Genomic DNA, 20,840 nt, shown 5'->3' on the forward strand with positions numbered 1-20,840 from the left:
GAATGTGTAACACTTCCATCACATTTTCTCTTGTTCAGCTTTGAGAAGCCTTTTCAAAAGCTATTTTTTTTCTGGAGTAGTTCATGGTCATTAAATATAGACACACAACACACATAATATATCATTGCAGGATAAGTAATAAGTAAAAAGATAAAATAAAATAACAGGGATATATATCCTAATCCACAGCTATCAATGTAGCATGGCCAGGTCCTGTTACATTACAAAATTCAGCCCCTATTGTGCATTGTTTGACTAAGACCTTTTTGTATCATTTTTTTATAGCAGTTGTTTTTTTTATACATTTTGTTTTTATATTTTTATAATATCACCTGCTTTTTAGGATATTTGAAACATAACTCCCTCTCTACAGCCGTTACTGCATAGTGTATTACTTCTTAATACCTTAACTGAGTGGTACATGCAGATGGTACAAAACTTTCATATTTTCAGCTTCTTTGTTTATGGTGAATTCTTTATATTGTATCAGTTATTTTTTAAGACTTATTTTGTATAAGAAACAAGTGATTGTGCACTGATATCTATACATTTTAGAAGTTTTTATTAACTGGCACTCAAATTGGCTCAATGTTTTTGATGTTTACACCCGGCTGCGCATACGAGTACCTGCACTTTTTTGTTGAGAATTTCACCCCTGGCTATCACTTTTTATATTTTTAGATCTTTTACAAAATAGCTGAAGCATAATAGCTCTAGAAAACAAGACATTAACAATAGCATAGACAGTCAGACAGACTTTTTCTTTCTTTTTAATTCAAGTTACCAACAATTTCTTAGAATACTGAGAAGCTCCAAGGAAAATACAGACTTGGTCTCAGTGGTTTGTAAGTTTTCAGCTTTAAAGGATTCAATAATGGATGAGGAGAGGGCTGCAATCACACGTTACTGACACAGGAGAAATTACAGAACAAAGTGATTTTTTTTGTGAAAGAAAAAATAAAGACACTTAATTAGCATTCTGAAGCAGCTTAGAGCAGCACCTGTGCATGAATACTATCATTTACTACCAGATTGAAATGTGCATCATTTTCCTTGAATCACGGAAATGAACAAGGTAACAAGGGATGAACAAGTTGAGCTCTTCAGAGCCTGAACCTGGGTGGACTGAGGTAGGCAGTGGTGTCATAAGGAAAAAGGTTGTGCTTATTTAACTATACATGAAAAAACATGATTCTGTAGAGTCACACCAATGGACATGAGCTACACTGTTAGTGTTGCTCAAGCATCTTATACAAGTTAGGGCTACAATCCTGTTAGATTTTGATGAGATAGATAATTACAGTATGTATTCAGTAATTTTAAAAACATTACTAAAATATCATAGGTGTACTTTATTATGTTGCCTGCTGTAATAATGTTTTTTTGTTTTTTTTCTCATACCGTTGTGTTGCTGGGGCTCACATTACAGTAAGGGGAAGAGATTTAATTGTACAATCTTTTTGGCCTCTGATTTTCAAAACTAATCATTAGTGCCCACTGCTACCTTGAAAGTAAATGCAAAGGTTTGTGAAAATGATTTAGGCTATTGCACTATTGAATATTTTATTTTGTGAACACCTTATAAATAAGGTGATCGCAGTCATGAAAAATGATCATTATATGGAACTATTTAATCATCAAAAACCAAGCTTAGCAAATGTGACAAATAATCGTCTTCTAAATGTTGTCAAAAAAAGTGAGTCAGCAAACTCTTCAAATGCAAGGGAGTTTCCCCAGGTATTTTACGAAAGACAAAAAGAAAAACTTTCATATACATTTTAAAGATCATTTTCCACTTACGTGTATCAGGAAATCCTACCCTGCTTTGTTTGTTCCTATGAAGATGCTTACAATATAAAGTGGTGAATGTTTGTTACGTTGCAAAAGCAACAATACAGTCATAACGGAAGAAGAGATCTATCATCATCATTTATGCCCATTTAGTTCTAACTAGAATACAGTGTTTATGTGGACAAACGAAAGCATCCTTAGTGACATAATGTAAGAAGGGGAGGGGGCAGTTCTGATAGAATAGTTAGTACAGTATAAAGTGGATCAAATAAAGTCAAATGGATGTAATGTTAAAAGATAGAATACTGTAGTGAAAAAAGATCTGTTATCACTGATATATGGCCAGTGTTTAAAACAATGTGGCAGTAAATGGTTAATTTTCACTTGACAACTCTGGTAATGGAACTTATTTGTAAAAATAATTTACAAACAGCTGTATACCAAATGTAAATGCTGCTGTGCTTTACATCACCACTGTTTGATGTTTTATTGTATAGGCTTGGTTTGCAAATTAAGAATACAGAGTACAGAATACAGTTGTGTACAGAGTATGAAGTTAGTATCTCTAAGCGTTAGGTCTTTATCGTCTGGAAACCAAAAAGTCACATGACCACAAGACACTGAAAATATGAAGTTGGCATCTTTATGAGAGGTGGGGCGGGGGTGGGATTGCAATCACATTCCACAAAGGGATGTGTAAAGATGACCAACATGGACATGTGGTTTCATCACATGAAATATCTTCAGATGATATTACCTGACATTAATCACTACACCGAGGAAGGCATTAGTACTTTCTTTTCCATACATTGTATTTGTTATATAAACATAATACTCCATTAACGTTACTGGGGTTATATCTCTCATGACTTCAGTACAGACATGGTTATTTTTCAGTTGTACCCATTACCATATGGGTATTCACCTCCTAAAGACCCCAAAATCTAAATAAGTTATATCAAATTTGCTCGTAGAACTTATGATGCAAATCATGTCCCGCCCCCATATCACAGACCTCTGTGTCATTTTCCCTTCAAGCCTGCTGCAATCATGGATGCAGCGGCCTTGAAGGTTAATGGTTACATTTCTATTTCAGGGAACCAAGGTTATGATAATAACCTAACGTTCCCTTTCAAGTATGAAATATAACCATTCCCGTATGGGTGGGAGTACAAAGCTGTCGCAATGGCAAGATTGAGAGGCTGCCTTGTGCGTTACCATACAGAACACCAGTAACAAGTAGCTGTAATTGATGGAGAAACTCACCTTTATGCCTGTGTTGTAAGGGTTGACTGTGAAGCCGCCCTTAATACTAGTTCCAAAGCCAGGGTTTTGAGGATCCATGACATTCAGTCTGTATAACCTAGTAAAGGTATGGGGAGTAGCCCACACCACTGCATTGCTTATGTCCTTGACAGATGCACCCTGGAATAAAGCCCATAAAACTGCCATGCCCCTGGTGCAATGGGTAGTGAGCTTTTCTGGAGGGGGAAAGTTGGCCAGTTCATAGGCAGTCCTGACTGTGTCTGCTATCCATTTGGACAGCCACTGCTTAGACGGGGCTTGATCATGGGAATTAGTCCTGTCAACATAGTATGCCAGGGCCCACACTGGGCAGTGTATGCAGCTGTCGCTCACTGTCAGACTGGAATAAAGGTGGATGGAAAGCCTCTAATTCCTCAGACTGGTTGACATGAAATGCAGAAATCGTCTTCGGCAAAAAGGATTGGTACGGAGCATAGCCTTTGCCCTGGTCTCTGTAAAAATTAAGCAAGCTTTTGCAATAGAGAATGCCTGCATCTTACTCTCCCGCTTTGTGGAAGTGATAGCAAGCAAGAAAGCTGCTTTGGGCAATAAATATTTGATCTAAGCTGAATGCATGGGCTCAAATGGAGGCTTCATGAACAGTAGTAAGCACCCAGATGTCCTTGGTGCACTGACGCCAATACACCAGATGGCTCCCTGAAAGTGGCAGCAAACTCCTAGGGCTGCTGCACGGTTTGTGGCTTGGCCTGAGGTTTCTGTCTCTGCACAGGGCAGTGGAACCTATTAAAGTTGCCACAGGCTGGTTCTGATCACCATCTCTGGCAGCAGGCGCAGCCGGCTGTGTCGGTCTTTGAGGCTGTTGGGGCCTAGTTTGCCACTGGTGTGTGTACTGGGGTGGTTGCTTGGGAAGCAAGCAAACCAGTTCCTTTGTGGATTTTCGCGGGACCAAATGTATGCCCTGGTGTAATAGGGGCATCCAACAGCGGTGCTTTGTCCCCAGAGCTTACATGCAGCTATCAGCACAGCCAGTTTCCTGCCAACAGCCTACCCGTTGAGCTTTGACACACGGAGCAGGTCCTTATTAACCAGGCACATCTCATCCAGCTGTTGTGGTGAGGGCCTGTGACTGTCAGAAAGGGACCTAAGCAAATAGGACTGGTAAGCTACCAGAATACTATTATAAATTGCCTAGCCATGCGGCGAATTCATTGGCTAAATAGGCATGCTTGAGGATCACCTCTGAGACCCGACACTGCTTGTTGGGGCAGGTAGCGTCCTTGGACAGGAGTGCAAAATTAGGCGCCTGTACCAAGACAGCAATTGAATTCTCCACCGGTGGAAAATGGGCCAGACCCAGCTTCTCTGCATCATGCACCCTGTATAAGGCGTCCATCGACCGGGAAACAGCAGGAGCTGTAGCCAGATGATACCAGGATAACTAGATTCCAAAAAGAAAACGGGAGAGATGGTAGGCTCATCATCAAAGATGGACTGCCTTGTTTCTCCTTCTGTAGGCCAGGGCACTTTTAAAATTGCAGTGGCCCTCTTGATCGGAGGTAGAAGCTCTGCCGACAGGGAGAGCTTAACCGCAGGGGACATGTCGTCGGACTCCATGTCCTCAGATGGGAACGCCAACTTCTGTTTTGTGTCCTCCTGTGGCCAATCTGTGCCCATAACCCCCTGGGGCCCCAAAGGGACAGCTGGGGCAGGAGGCACCGAACGTTCACACAGTAATTCTGCTAGAACCGTTCCTTAGTGCGCTCTGTAGAGCTGCGGGAGATGTTTCTCCAGCACGCGCTTAGAGAAATGTGCACAAAACTGTGGTTCACCAGTGCCTCCTTGGCATGCTCTGGCCCCAGTAAGGAAGAGCATCTGCAGTGCTTGTCCTCAACAGGCAGACTGGCCTTGCATGTCTCGCAGGAATAAAACCCAGACATGATGCAAGCAAGCAAGCAGGCAAGCAAGCAATGCAGTGTACAGCATACAGATGTACAGGTGCTGCCTCAATCTGCTTATAGACAGCAAGCGGGCGGGTGAAGACCTGAACAAGACTGGTTTGGTACCAGACCGAGGGCGTGAGCACTGGTTGGTAGGGGGCTGTGTAGGACCGGGTAGAAATCGGGTCGGTACCAGTTTGGTGACTTTAGCACCGGGCCAGTACGGTACCAGAACGGTATGGGTACGATACCGGGTCAGAGCCGGGTCAGGATCGGGTCGGTTCGGTGATTTAAGGTCGGTATGGCATGGTACGGGCACAGTTTGGTGAATTCAGCAGTGGGTCGGTACGGTACCGGAACGGTACAGGTATGATACCGGGTCGGAACCGGGTCAGTTCCCACCTGTACAAGCTACTGGCAAAACCACTCAGTCAGTATACACATGAAACTGTACGTATGCAAAGCACCTCGTTGCAGATCAGCCTGCACATAGTCTCTGTAAAAGAAACAGAAAACACAAGAGAAACTTCTCTACGAACAGTAATAAAAACGACAGTGTCTTGTAATAAAAAAAGAATAAAATGTCCTGTAACAAAAAACGAGAAATATTAACTCCAGACGGATCTACAGACTGGAGGGAGAGCACAAGTCAGCCGACTTACATTGCTGGATCCCTGGGAAGGAGCGGCTATGCTGCTAGCTTCATGCGGGGCACAAGGACGCAGTGGGACGTAACAAGCAACAGCGCATAATTAGTGAACATAAGAACATAAGAAAGTTTACAAACGAGAGGAGGCCATTCAGCCCATCTTGCTCGTTTGGTTGTTAGTAGCTTATTGATCCCAGAATCTCATCAAGCAGCTTCTTGAAGGATCCCAGGGTGTCAGCTTCAACAACATTACTGGGGAGTTGGTTCCAGACCCTCACAATTCTCTGTGTAAAAAAGTGCCTCATATTTTCTGTTCTGAATGCCCCTTTATCTAATCTCCATTTATGACCCCTGGTCCTTTTTTCTTTTTTCAAGTCAAAGAAGTCCCCCGGGTTGACATTGTCTATACCTTTTAGGATTTTGAATGTTTGAATCAGATCGCCGCGTAGTCTTCTTTGTTCAAGACTGAATAGATTCAATTCTTTTAGCCTGTCTGCATACGACATGCCTTTTAAACCCGGGATAATTCTGGTCGCTCTTCTTTGCACTCTTTCTAGAGCAGCAATATCCTTTTTGTAACGAGGTGACCAGAACTGAACACAATATTCTAGGTGAGGTCTTACTAATGCATTGTAGAGTTTTAACATTACTTCCCTTGATTTAAATTCAACACTTCTCACAATATATCCAAGCATCTTGTTAGCCTTTTTTATAGCTTCCCCACATTGTCTAGATGAAGACATTTCTGAGTCAACATAAACTCCTAGGTCTTTTTCATAGTTCCCTTCTTCAATTTCACTATCTCCCATATGATATTTATAATGCACATTTTTATTGCCCGCATGCAATACTTTACACTTTTCTCTATTAAATTTCATTTGCCATGTGTCTGCCCAATTATGAATGCTGTCTAGATCATTTTGAAAACTATTACAGTGATTATTTTAATATCACATACAATAAATGCGAAATATATCGCAGATAGAGGTAACAAGTACTGAATAAGGGATGTCCATCAGGTCAGTCTTGAAAGGAAAAATATAGCAGAGGTGAGCGTAGTACTTTTATGCCCTCAGGGGCGGGCCATGACTGTGTCACAGGCTCTGAGAGCAGCTTTGATATACCGTATTCAGGTTCCGGGGTCTTTAGGAGGTAAATACCCATACAGTAATAGTTACATTTCATACTTGAAAGGGAACTACAGTATATAAGATAGAGTATCCTCTAGATCCCTGTTATCAAGACTGCCTGGGATACTGGGCACAAGTAACATGCCTTCTCCTATTTAATATATTCTGCATGCAATACAATTAAATTGCACTTACCTGTAACTGCCACTGACTGGGACAGCCTGCATGAAGTAAATAGCAGCTGTACGTGCTCTCCAGTGCCATTTCTTTGCTGGTAGTGTATAAGCAACACAGTCCTCAACATTTCTCTGGAGCAGGTCAATAAGCTGCTTGTGTGAGCCCCCATAAAAAGCTTCGATCAGTAGTATACTCATTAGGGTAGAATGCTTTCAAACTTTGGAGGTAACTGCATTGTAGAGAAGGGAAAAAAAAAAACATGAACTTAAAAAAAAAAAAAAAAAGGGCAATTACTTTCTGGTGAGAATAGTTGTCTAAACACCCACAACAAGAACACAAACTAAGTAAGTACATACATAAATAGCTAATATATGTCTGTTTGTGTAAATTAATAATATGAAAGCAACAAGTATTGTTGTTCTAATTTTCAGCCAAATATGTTTGTACTACAGCATGTGCAACTGAAATAAAAGAAGTTCAGAAATGCATAGTTAAACAAGATTAAAAAAACGTATTCCATACTGTATGATAAAATGCATTCTTAGTTTATATAAATTGTTTATTATGGGGAGTACATACATCGGAAAGTCAAAATTACATAATCTACAATCTTGTGACGCACATCTACTTAAATGCAAATGTATCCAATTTCGCAAATGCAGTCTGTATTGAAAGTATGAACAACAACTGCGACTACTTTGTGCAGTCAAAAGGGCTGTCACACGATGTGTCCCGTACAGCAAATAGTGAAGCTGCACAGCTAGCTGTCTGCATCCGACGTATCACATTCATCTGCAACAGAGGTACTGAACCAGGATTTTATAGTTTTCCACGATTCTGAAACAAACAGAATGTTGTAAAGAAAGTCTCTTTAAGTTGGTAAACTTCTGTTGTTCTGTCAGCTAAACAGCTCACTCACAATTTGTTTTGCATTTTTGCTGTCACTGATTTTGCTTCTATCTCATTCGCTGACCTGCATAGCTACACGTAAATGCTGCATGCAAACACAACCAAACAATTTACAGATACTCGCAGATTTGTATTTTCAGTGCATGACATACAGCATTTTTTAAAGGAAATAAAGAAAGCGCCTTATCAAAAGTGTTTTTACATCCATTCCCAAGATTTCACTGACTTTTTCAAATTTTCAGTTTCCGTGACAAAATCGTAGCTTTAATTATAACATAAAATACCAAAAATGTACACAATAAAGGCTTCTACCCACCAGAAGCGATGCGGCAAGCGGAACCTATACTTTTGATAAGTATCTTTCACACCACACGCGACGCGACAGGGGATGCAGGAGTGGCACCGGAGTGGCGCAAAATAAATAAGATTGAATCCTATTTTTTGCGGTTTGACCCGTGTCAACTAGGGCATTCAGCAATCAGAGAACAGCTTCAATGGATGTGGTCCAGCAGGGTGAAGCAGTATCCAAAATAACAGAGAAAACAATAACACTTGTCGTTTAAAAATACTCAGAGCTTTATGACAAAGGGCATCACAATTATAAAGATACAGATTTGAAAGATAATATATGAATATGAATACAGAAGGAACTGGATAACCTTGGTGTGTATGATATATTGCCATATATGTTGAAATACCGTCAGAGAAGACACTCGTAATTTCCACATCATGTTGACGAATATGTACCAGTCTTGATCATAATTTTGTCAATAGCAATTTTTAACAGTTGTATAGATCTGGCAGTTTTCAAACCTGTCGCATCGCCTCCGTGTCACTTCTGGTGTGTATGGTCATGTCGCTGCGAAAAAGTCTCGTTGTCAATTTAAAAAAATCGCATCGCGTCTGGTGTGTGGAGGCCTTAAGGCTGTAGTTCCATTTTGTATTTCTATGACATTGCTAAATCACTCGAGCTAGCATATGTGTCACCAAAAACCCTTAAAGGAATTATAGCTGTAGTACAAATTACAGACTACTCAGAATCTTTCAGCCAATCAGAGTGCATGTTTCACCTTCTGTATTCCACAGAACATTCACCTAAAGCCTGTTTTTGTTGGAATGTTTTCACACCAATCTATTAACATCTCAGAAGCAAATCAAACACAATAAAAAAAAGCATTATTGCTGCTTTCCACGACCTTAAACCACAGTTGTATAGAACAGTTATCTGTAGTTGCCAGCAGCACTGTTTGGACAATAATGTTGCGCAAGTCTTATGAAATACGGACTTGTTTGACTTAGAGAAATGTAGAGTCTATATTCTGTGTTTGTTCCATTCTGTGTTTGTTCCATGGCCTCACTCAAATTTAACCATGCAGTACCACCTAAAAAATGAGTTTCAAACAAAAAGTGGTAAATACCATCAACACACACCCTGCTATCAGTACTGGTTGTTACATCTTTGTTGCCCATTAATGCTAAAATGCAAACTTGCTGTTGCTGATTATTGAAACTTAAAACACAGACAAACACTGACACATATCAAAAAGCAATTTTATTCAGAAAACAATATGAGCCACCAGTTCTTGTAAACAGTTCATTTACAGAGGGTATATGAAAGTGTTACTTTCACATGGAACAGAATGCCTAAGCAATTTCAAATTAGAAAAAAAAATAATAAAAAATCTGATTATTGTTTGGAAATTTCAGAAAATTCACAAAGCTTTATTATTATTATTATTCATGATGAAGTTTAAACCCACAATCAACAGGTGGGTAGCTAAAACTGCATCGTTCGCCTACATTGTTTCCAAGCTTACTACTAACTGTAGTCAGATTTCAATCTGTGGCACCTTCAAAATAGTAGTGATACAGTGTTTAACCAAGCATTACCCACATGCCCAGACTTTTCTTAGCATAAAAAATACCCCAAACAGCACTTGGTATGCCGTTTCGTATAGCTCTGACATGTACAGACCTTTTAAGTATATTTTAGTTTTGATGAGCTGTTATAAAAAGAGAATTGAACTTCTTTTTTGGGGCTTCCCACTAGTTGGTAAACGTGGGTGTTTTAAATTGAAATGGGTTGCACCCACTACCCTTAATCTCGCTCATTTAAAAGTAACAGTTTACCTATATGTGTTGTTGCAGCTTCAAAGAGGACCTAAAAAGGGTTAGCACTACACTCCTACTCACATATCTGAATCATTAGGGAATCCCCAGTGTCACACCTCTTCAAACAAAGGTTACCATATGTAAGACAAACTAAAGATTTATCAAAACATTTGCACTGTACTTTAATTATAGCTAGTATTTCTGAGCAACACAACTAATGAACTGCTATCACATACTGTACAAGAGAACATTCTAGGTGAGAGCTGTTAAACAATAGTAATAGTTGCAGGTTTAAACGAGCAATAATCCACATACAAACTTATACAGCCCTCAATGAGATGTCTTAATACTTATTAATAGGATTACTTCACAAGTACAAAGCAAAAAAAAAGAAAAAAACGGGCACACACACACACACACTCTGCAAGCATCTCAAGGGTTAATGCACTGTCATTTGCCAGGGAAGGCTGCACAGTCTTTTCACACCCCCAGAACTTGCAGTCAACGAATAAAATAAATAAATTAAAAGAGGGTTCAAAATCTTTGTAAAATGTCCAGTGGAATGCACCAACAGAAACAAAACCTAGAGCCTACAAATGTACTGTTCTTGCCTTCAGTGATGTAAAGTCATTGATGACATAGTTGAGAGAGTTGGCCAGTGCATATTAAGTGGATATAATGGCTAGATTGGACAAGTACGCTTGGACGATGGAGGTTCGGAGATCATTTTTAATCAATTTCAGCTTTCTGAAACTACGTTGGATAGTAGGGAACTTGCAAATAAATGACCTACCTGCTTGAAAACGTCTACTGTTAGTTGGATGGGAAAATGTTTATTTGCATGTAAAGAATTATATTATGTGAAGACTGTAACTAAGTTTTAGGTTACCAATAATCAGTATAATAATTACAATAATAGTAGAAGATGCTGAACTGGAAAATTCTGCCAATCTCTCTGTTGTGTAGATTTTATATGGAAGGTTCCCAGCCCCGAATGAAGAAAAGGAGACTCTCACTCTCTAAACTAAGAGTATCTTTGCCTGTTCTTGAGAAATAGTATTTGGCTGTATTCGGTGCAATACTGGATTTTCAAAAATGTTAATGCCGGATGTACCCACATGAAACCATTTGGAAAACAATTTGACTATTCACTCCTAACTGGTCCCCCCCCCCCCCAAAATAAACAGCTATTTTACATAAACTAAATGCCTGTTTTAAAAATGTTTAGGATTAGACCATGGTTATTTAAAACTGGAGGATATTCTGCCCACAAAAGAGTAAAAGCTTGGTATCAACACAGCAGGTCATCTCTCAAAATGACACCTAATCGTTGTTACAGCACAGTCAAGTCACAATACAATATAGCAAAATACCTCTTTCAGTTCTTTCAAATAAGACCTCAAAATGACCACAATATAGCCTACAGTAAAACCAATGAACGTGTGACGCATTTAATATCTAAATGGCATGTCTGTGTAGTAAAATAGAAACGTTCTAATCCTAAACAGCAGTTTTTATACGTAATTAGGTGTAAAGGTCTTTTCACACTGAACGCGTCGCGTCAAAGCATCAGCATCCGGCGTATTTTGACTCCGTCAAGTTGCTTTCGCACCAAAGGTGTTCAAATAATTAGAACGCAAGAAACTGCAAACCTGTGATGCACAAGAAGTCGAGATGTATTATTATTAAATAATATACTTATTAATTACTACTCGTTCATATGTATGATGGAGCACTGTCCCTTAAAACAAAAACCTAAACAGCCATAGTTAAAACAAATAAATAAAAGAGCACAGCGCAAATAAGAAAAAATATCGGATTGTTATTAATGCTGCTGACTGTTTGTTTCTCTACCTTTTCATTTCCAAATGCTGCTTCAAAAACTGCATTTGCAGCATGTATTTCCATGGTTTCATATTTCTTACTGCCTGCCCACTCTTTGTTTTTTGCTCCTTTTGTTTTCGAGAAAACTGGTCCTGCAAGCTCATCCATCAGTTTTTAACTACATCTGAGTCACAAGACATGCAAAGTAAGTAAAACAAGCAACAGTATAGTACTTTACTTGTGGTTCGCTAAAGCACTTTAACCAGACCAAAACCATTAATGTGTTGCATATTTTTAATATGTAGGCTACGGTTGAAGTTCTTAATCTTAAAAAACTAAACTTGTGTTTGAAACACAGGGCTCTATACTCATGCCGTTCTCCACAAATAACTACAGTAGTAAGCATTTTGATGACTGGACATTTATGTATTTACTGTCTGTCCTAAAATTAAATAATGTAAAATATACATAAACATAAAGATTATATACATTATATTTATACATGTATTCATTTAATTCAGATGGAGGTGTTTTTTAACATGTCGTCTCATTTTGTGTTGCTGTTAACAATCCTTGAAAGACTTTTCTTGTTTTCTTTACTGTAGGTCTATTTGTTTCCATTATCTTTAAGGATACTTTTCATTTGGGCAATATCTACTGTTTTAAATCACTCATTTTCATTAGGCCTGTTTGTGTTAATGAAATACAGTTGGGGCTACCTGTTGTTTGTTGTCATGTCGACGAGGGCACGAGAGCTGGAGTGTGATTGGTTAGAGAGACAAATTTACGCCCGACGCGCACAGAAAAATCGGACAAAGGTCTATTTTTGACGCTGTCGGTTTTAAGCGACGCTTCCAGTGCGAAAGCCTCCATAGGATGTATTGTATTAAAAAAAAATTGACGCTTTTACGCGACGCACTTCGTGTGAAAGGATCTTAACACTGATATTTAGTCATTTGGAACTCTAAATAATTGTTAAACGTTACGTGTTTTAATCTATGCCATTTTTGCTAAGTTTAGTGTTTAGATTTTACACACCAGCCATGTTACAAACGCGTATAAAAGTTTAAAAACTTACAAATCATAAACACGTCCAACAGTTTACAAAATAAACACAAGGTGTTTAAATCCTAAACACATTTAGAATTATAAAAGCAGTGACGTGTTTCAAAAGTGTTACAAATAAGTTTTTTTTTAAGTTAAAGTGTACACACTAACAGCATACGTCCAATCAAATAAATGTAATTGTTGCATGCTAAGCCGTAAAGACTGCAGGGCGCAAATAAAAACTAAAGCAAAAAAAACTGACAATATTAGCACTTGTGCCCTTTTTACATACAATATAGTATCTCAAAGCTCTTTTACAACATATAAAGACCATACAATAAAATACATGCAATTAAAAAAAGAAAAAAGACATTAAAATCAGACAAAATAGCAAGTCACAAATAAAACATTAACACGACAAAATGTATGCAAAATGTAAGAACGGAAGGCTTTATATTATAGCCTATAAAAACAGGTGTGTTGTGTATTTGTAAACACTGACAGGATATTAAACAATTTTCACTTTGTGTTATAAGCTTTCACAATTATTTTCAGCAAATTGAGAGCTCTTGCTAGGAACACAGGATCGATGAGGGAGGCAGTGCCTGTTGTGTACTGTATTTCATCGAGTTGTCTGATAGTGTTTAGTTTGTCAGTTTTGGAAGGGAAAAAAACAAGGACAGCTATTGTATTAATTTTTAGTTTATTTTAGAAATGCCATAAATGAATCAACACGTTATGTGATCACATTCTTTTAAAAAACTAAAATGCAATCGCCTTTTAAAAACCAGTTGCCACGTCAATTTCAGTATGCTACTGTTTAGCCAGACAGCACACATAGTACAAGTTTTGGTGAGAAATTAAGCAGGCTACTATTCAAGATAAATAGCAATGAAGATGGAGTGTGAAAAATGGTGTTTTACCCCTGAGTCTGACACTGGTTATAATTCTTTTTTTCTTGTATGTGGTCGCAGTTTTCACATAATAATGCAAAACAGCTACTTGGCGATACGCTGCAGCCGTGCTGCTCAGACCCCAACATTTTATATGAACTGAAGATCTTGTTTGCTACGCGGTTTCTGGAAAATCGCATGAGCGAAAACATAGCCACGCACAGTGGTCAATTTTTCAGATTGCTAGCAAAAAGTGTAGCCCGTTACCAGCAAAAGAAGCTGACTTGAGGGGGCGCCGATCGGCTGACGAATAATAAAGCACCTTCATTTTGTAATTTTAGTTTTGAATCGTTATTGCACACATTTGTTTTACTTATTATTCATCAGCCAATCAATCGGCACCCCCCTCAGGTCGGCGCCCTGTGCAGCCGCACTGCTTGCACCTCCCTTGGTACGGCCCTGCTCCCCAGGCCTTTTCAGCAGCCCAGCAAAGTGGATGTCGCCGTCCGGCTGAAAAAGCTTGATCCGTCCGTTTTGCAGATGCTACTGTGCCTTTAACCATAAGGATTGATTGCGCTTCTAGCAGACTAGATGATGTGCGCGTTGCTGGTTGAAAAAAAAATCTTGAAACAACATGACAGCTGTGTGACGTCTTGACACAACATTTAACCAATCAGAGAGTTGTAGGGGCGGGTTTTCTTTGTTAAGCACTTTGAGAGGCAAAAATAGTGACAATGAATGCAGGGGGTCAAAATAATCCACCGCCTAATACTATATTTGTGCCGGCTACTTTATTAAAAAAATATTAAGATTATTTTTGGGTATTATTATTCAGTATATTTTTTGTCGTATTATTGTACTGTAAGGTGATATATAGTACATAATAGCTATACATATGCACCAAAAAAAGCATATTCCTTTTGTTGTGATATCGTAACAATATGTACGTAACAATAGGTGCTTGTGAGAGATATTGGGGGTTCATATATAGAGGCTGTACGCCTTTAAGAAGAAAGGCGTGATGCAATATCAGCTGAACAGAATATCAACCACTTCTGTAAATATTTTGCAATACAAAATACTTCAGGTGTCAAACAGCAGTTTATCCAGGCTCTTTATGTGGTTTTCTCCTTCAGACTGATGTTTGTAGTTGCTTTACCACCTCAGGATAATATGTGATCTTCCAAACTAGTTTATTTCCAACTTTTTCTTTTTGGTCTGATTAATGGTCTACCATACCACCTACATTATCTTTGCTTTTCCAACTGATTGATTTAAATGGCTACAACAATACCTGAATATTAAAAAAAATAATAATAATAATAATGGCAAGTTGGAACCTTGCCTAAAAAAAATAAAACTTTGGAGAACGTCTTTAAATGAAACAGGGATTTCTAAAGTCTTCTGATTCCATTAGAAACGCCTCCATCGTTGCCATGTATGTCTTCTGTGAAGTCCTTATTTCAATTACTCCATTAATCAACACTCCACATCCTGCAGAAGCTTTACTCAATTTGGACAGAATTCAAATAGTGATTGGACGAAAAAAAAGATTTGAAAGTTCACTGGCCTTAACTCTGTTTGTGTCACCATCTGCCTCAAAAGCATTAATACCCCAGCTATAAAACAAATTATTGTGGATATTCTCAAGGTTCTACATAATAGATGCATCTTTCAGATAAAATGTTTGAACTTGCTTTATTTTTTTTTACTGTTTGATTTCTATAAAATATTGCATCACAATAAATTATTCATATCAATTAGCTTTTCATCTTCTAAGATACAAACTCATGTGATCCTTTTTAAACCACTATTTATTTCTTACTAAAACAGAATTCTCCCTAGAAGCACACCACTATTGCCTGAGGGCATATTTCTTAAATAAAAGCATCAGATCTTTCCATACCTAAAATTTGCATATTAAAAGAATCAGCTATAAGCATTAGAAGAATTGGGCATTGCAATCTAATCATTGCCTTCCACTGACGAATTAAAAAAAACTCTTTTGGGTCTCTCTTTTGAAGCAAAATACTATATCATGTTCACAGATTAAGCACCTCATTTCAAGGTTGTTATTTTATGGACTATCGTAATCTCATTGTTGAAGGATCCTTCTAATATATATAAGTAAACCATGCATGGGAAACTCAAAGTAACAATCTGGAACAAATATGTCATAGTATCGTGATAGGTGTGTATTTTTATTATTATTATTATTATTATTATTATTATTATTATTATTATTATTAGTATTAGTATTATTTATTTACTACACACATTGTGAGTTGCCCATTAAAGCTGCAGGTCCCCACAAACATATTCAATTTTATATTCAAATATAATTCCCTAGTGTCTGTATGTTACAGTCCTCTTTTGTTTACCCATATATGCACTGGACCTTATCAGAAACCATAATATGTTATTGACAGTCAAGTTTGTTTACAATCTCCTACGGTATGTAGTTTCTGCTGTAGAGCCACAGGCTACCCTCCCCTAAACTCTTATGTCAAATACGGATGGTACACTACTACTTGTATCAGCAGCAACCTTTTTTTAACCACTTCAACTCCAGATGTAAAAATGAAATCCCTGGGTCGACATTGTCAATACATTTTAGAATTCTGAATGCTTGAATAAGATCGCCGTGTAGTCTTCTTTGTTCAAGACTGAATAGACTCAATTATTTCAGCCTGTCTCCTTATGACATGCCTTTTAAACCAGGAATAATTCTGGTCGCTCTTCTTTGCACTCTTTCTAGAGCAGCAATATATATTTTTTTGTAGTGTGGTAACTAGAACTGAACACAATATTCTAGATGAGGTCTTACTCATGCATTGTAAAGGTTTAGCATAACTTCCCTTGATTTAAATTCAACACTTTTCACTATATCTGAGCATTTTGTTGGTCTTTTTTTTATAGCTTCCCCACATTGCCTAGATGAAGACATTTCTGAGTCAACATAAACTCCTAGATCTTTTCATAGATTCCTTCTTCAATTTCAGTATCTCCCATATGGTATTTATAATGGACATTTTTATTGCCTGCGTGCAGTACCGTACACTTTTCTTTAATAAATGTCATGTGCCATGTGTCTGCCCAGTTTTGAATGCTGTCTAGATCATTTTGAATGACCTTTGCTGCTGCAACAGTGTTTGCCATTCCTCCTATTTTTGTGTCGTCTGCATATTTAACAAGTTTGCTTACTATACCATAATCTAAGTCATTAATGTAGATTAGGACCTAATACTGATCCCTGTGCTACTCCACTGGTTATCTCGCTCCATTTTGAGGTTTACAAGTTAATATGAATGACAAAGTGACAAAGTCACCGTGAATAAGCAGCTATTTTCAGTCCCTTTTATAACCAGATAGTATCATGTTTTACTGTATATATGTATCATGCTGGTGTTGTATTTAACATTCTTGAAAAATAGAACACTGACTTCACATACCTTTGGTGAAGTCTAAACTGCTTGTCTGGGTATTAAAAACCGAACTTGGGAGTTTCACAAGCTTACTGGCTTGTGTGCCTGTGGGTAAAGAGTCATTATGTTAGGTCATACGATATATTTTTGTCAGAGTACAGACACATTCTAGTTACCTTTTGCATTTCCAGTATTTTTGTTTTTTAATGCTCTTAGGGAATATAATGAGTGATGCTAAACTAAAAAAACAATATAACAATGTCCTGTATTATTTCCTGGTTATACTGTACAACATATTTTACCACTGACTTAGGTTTCTGTACACTTAAAACAGGGTACTACCAGTAGCCATTTCTAGTTCCCCAAGTTCTAAGTAATTGCAATTACCTCTTACAGAACAACTGCAGTACATTCAATTCTGAGTGAATCACTTATGATAACATGTGTAATGCTTGACTCCTGAAAACAGTGACGAGGAACAGTGGTGTCGGAGGTTGATGCAAGACAAAGGAGTATGAAATTACATCTGTAAGTTACAGGCATGAAATTGTAACAGTATTACTTATGCTAGCTAAGCATTAATAGTTATTTCCATACAAATATTGATATTTGATTTATGCCACTGTAGTTGACAAACCTGGAAGTACATTCCATACATTTAATGCTGCACACAGTATATATAAATAAGTAATCCAGATAGTGTATATTAGATCAGTAAATGCTTGATGTTTATAGTGCTCTAATTATTTTCTGTTTTGACGACATGTTTTTAATACATTGGTAAATCTGATTAAGTCCAGTATACTAGAAACTCCAAAATGACAACTGTAAATTTTTAAGCTATTGTACCGTGCTATTTAATATACAAAAACTGAGGCATCTGTTGTATGTCACACCTATTTTTACATGCACATTATGGTAAACGTGGATCTTGGTGTTTTAGTTATTTGTAATACCCCCTTATTTGTAATAACCTGTGACACACTATACCCATGAGGTTTTATTGTGACCTTTTCTTCCACTTAACGTAATGCAGCTTACTGCATGTAGGTGTCATATCCTTGTATTGCATAAACTACAAGGCTTTTTAGAAACTGGTGTATCATGGTGAAGACATGCAATATAAAGCAACAGACCTCTTTACCTTCTAAATTAATTAGAATAAATATCCCGTAAAACTACCCCTTGCCCAAAACACGTTCTACATCACAAAAAAAAAGTTCAAAGCAACCTCACTATTCAAAACTACATTTTGTCGTACTCAATCCAGCTTGACACTGGAGGTCAACTGTGATACAATCTCTCCTCAGGGCTAATTAATCTTTCAAATGAGATCAGTTTATATTTCTTAACTAGTCACAAGGAAGACAGCAGATTGGTAGAACACTGATCACTTAAATGAGCTTGAGTTTAAAACTCAACCTTGTTTCACAAACTTGTTCATTTCAGTTTCATTCTGAGGAATGCGGTTTACAATATAAATACATAATATGTCTTACTTCATCAGTTAACTAATCATTGGGGTCTATTCAATTGATCCAAACAGTGGCAAATTTGAATGCCACTGTCATTTCAATCATTAACATATATCTTCCAGAGTTTTTCCATATTTTTAACAGCTACGCAGGATAGATTTATTGATAGTATAGAGGATGTGGCCACACCCTGTGCAGTAGGTATCTTTAATGCTAATAGTTTATATGTCTACCTGAAATATATTACTTATTTATTTGTCAAGTTTTGATTCACTTCACCCACATTGTATCCAGTGTTTTAGCAGCTGTCAGAAGGCTAAAATTAAATTGGAAAGTCTAAACTGTGTCACATATTTATCATTAACATCCAGCATAAAAATCAAGTGATAACAATAAAGAAGCTTGTCGCTATAGAAAGCACCTCACGAAGGAGCTATTTAGTCACAAAGCTCTTGTATCTAAGCCAAGCATCTTACAGAAAGGTAAAACATAACAGCAATTTATAAAGTGTAAATGTAACCCTATATGAGGCTTACCTCATTAGTAGAAGTTGGCAAAATAAAAATGTTGTGACCCATAAAATAAGGTAACAGTTCAAGAAAAATATCCTACCGGGTTAAGAATTAATTACAGAAAAAAGAAGCCATTCCAATTCCAATAATATCAGTATTTTAAGAACAAGGAGTATCAATGTGCGGTCAACACTTTTGCACACATCAGGGACTGCAATGTATCACAAGGCTTTGAAATCATCACAACTACTTCCTGGAATTACGTATCTTGCATTACACAGGAGACAACTGGAGAATTACAGTAAAACCACTGTGCAGTCTGGACCCAGCTGATAGCTTCTAGTGGGCCATAAAAGGCCACCACCCGATTGCTCAATCAGTTTTTACAGTAAAACTTAATGTGATTGTAGGCAGGCTTACTCCTTTGTCACCATCTAAGTGGATAATGAAATGCCCTCTACTTGTTACCAGGAGGGCAAAATCAGACTGAGATCCTGATTTGTAAATTTTCATAGGCTCTTCTCCCCTGCCTTCATAAACTAAAAACTACACCCACACAACTGTTTGTGGTTGTGCAACTGTAGCCTTTCCTGTGCAAATTCACAGAGATAAATACAGTATCAGTGAGGGAAGTCACATGAGCCAGACAAAATAGCAACAGTACCACAGGGTTTCATTGCATATTTTAAAAAATAAAATTACACAATTACTTAAAAATAATTATTTTTTTAATGTATTTTTATTTTGTTTGTTATTGATTGTAGTGCATAACATAGGAGGCTGTGTGGTCCAGTGGTTAAAGAAACGGGCTTGTAACCAGAAGGTCCCCGGTTCAAAATCCCACCTCAGCCACTGACTCATTGTGTGACCCTGAGCAAGTCACTTAACCTCCTTGTGCTCCGTTTTTCGGGTGAGACGTAATTGTAAGTGAGTCTGCAGCTGATGCATTGTTCACACACCCTAGTCTCTGTAAGTCGCCTTGGATAAAAAAAATAAACAAATAATAATAACATCAAATATTTCAAAGATGTATGTTGCAAACTTTTTCCTAAAAGCTTTGTGTCTACCTATCACAGTTAGGCTGAACCACAAATATAAGCTCACAAGTTTCTTTTTAACATATTGATTGTAATATTTAAAGATATTTAATATTTGGTGTCAGATTTCAAAGTGCTGTCTGTTCATTGGCACATAAGCAATGGGTGAGATATCACCATTACCAATAAAACCTGTAGCATAAAACGGCTATTTTCTAAACTGTGTGAGTGTGGTTCTGTAATCAAGGTCATAATGCAAATTAAACAAATGTTATACCAACAAAAAACAAGTCACAGAAACCACTTGTGATATTGGGGTCTCCACGGGTGACTGATGGGGTTTCATATAGTACCCGAATGGCTTTACAATTTTGCTTCTTTTTTGTATGGAAATGTTAACACTTTCACAACGCTAATCTCATTATAATTGAATGTAACAGACTAAGAATAATTATTCTCAAAGGCTTTGATCTCAGAAAGTGGAGGACATTTTTTGTTTTACACATTGTTTCAAAAGTAGTATCACAACTGAAACCTGTTTTTTTGATTGGTTCCAGGGGTCCATTTTACAATTAAAACTGAACAGTTTAATTATTTTTTACAACAATTGCCTCAAAAGGGGCAAAAAAGGGGCCATATATGCATAAAAGACCACA

General features: G+C 37.5%; 1 protein-coding gene across 3 annotated transcripts in view; it reads right to left on the reverse strand.

Annotated features, from left to right (window-relative positions):
* LOC117427119 (glycosyltransferase-like domain-containing protein 1) overlaps positions 1–20,840 on the reverse strand; it is a 90,868-nt gene that overhangs the window by 65,909 nt on the left and 4,119 nt on the right. The window contains exons 2-3 of one of the 3 annotated variants that reach the window (XM_034045510.3): positions 17,188–17,265; positions 6,969–7,179 (exon numbers count right to left, since the gene is read on the reverse strand). In XM_034045510.3, coding sequence (XP_033901401.3) covers positions 6,969–7,147 — 179 coding nt within the window. In that variant the 5' untranslated portion in view covers positions 7,148–7,179; positions 17,188–17,265. Of the gene's footprint in view, positions 1–6,968; positions 7,180–17,187; positions 17,266–20,840 lie in introns of those variants that run through there. The other 2 variants (XM_059033839.1, XM_059033840.1) reach the window with 2 other exon arrangements.

The sequence above is a fragment of the Acipenser ruthenus genome, chromosome 11 (assembly GCF_902713425.1).
Source record: "Acipenser ruthenus chromosome 11, fAciRut3.2 maternal haplotype, whole genome shotgun sequence".
Lineage (NCBI taxonomy): Eukaryota > Metazoa > Chordata > Actinopteri > Acipenseriformes > Acipenseridae > Acipenser > Acipenser ruthenus.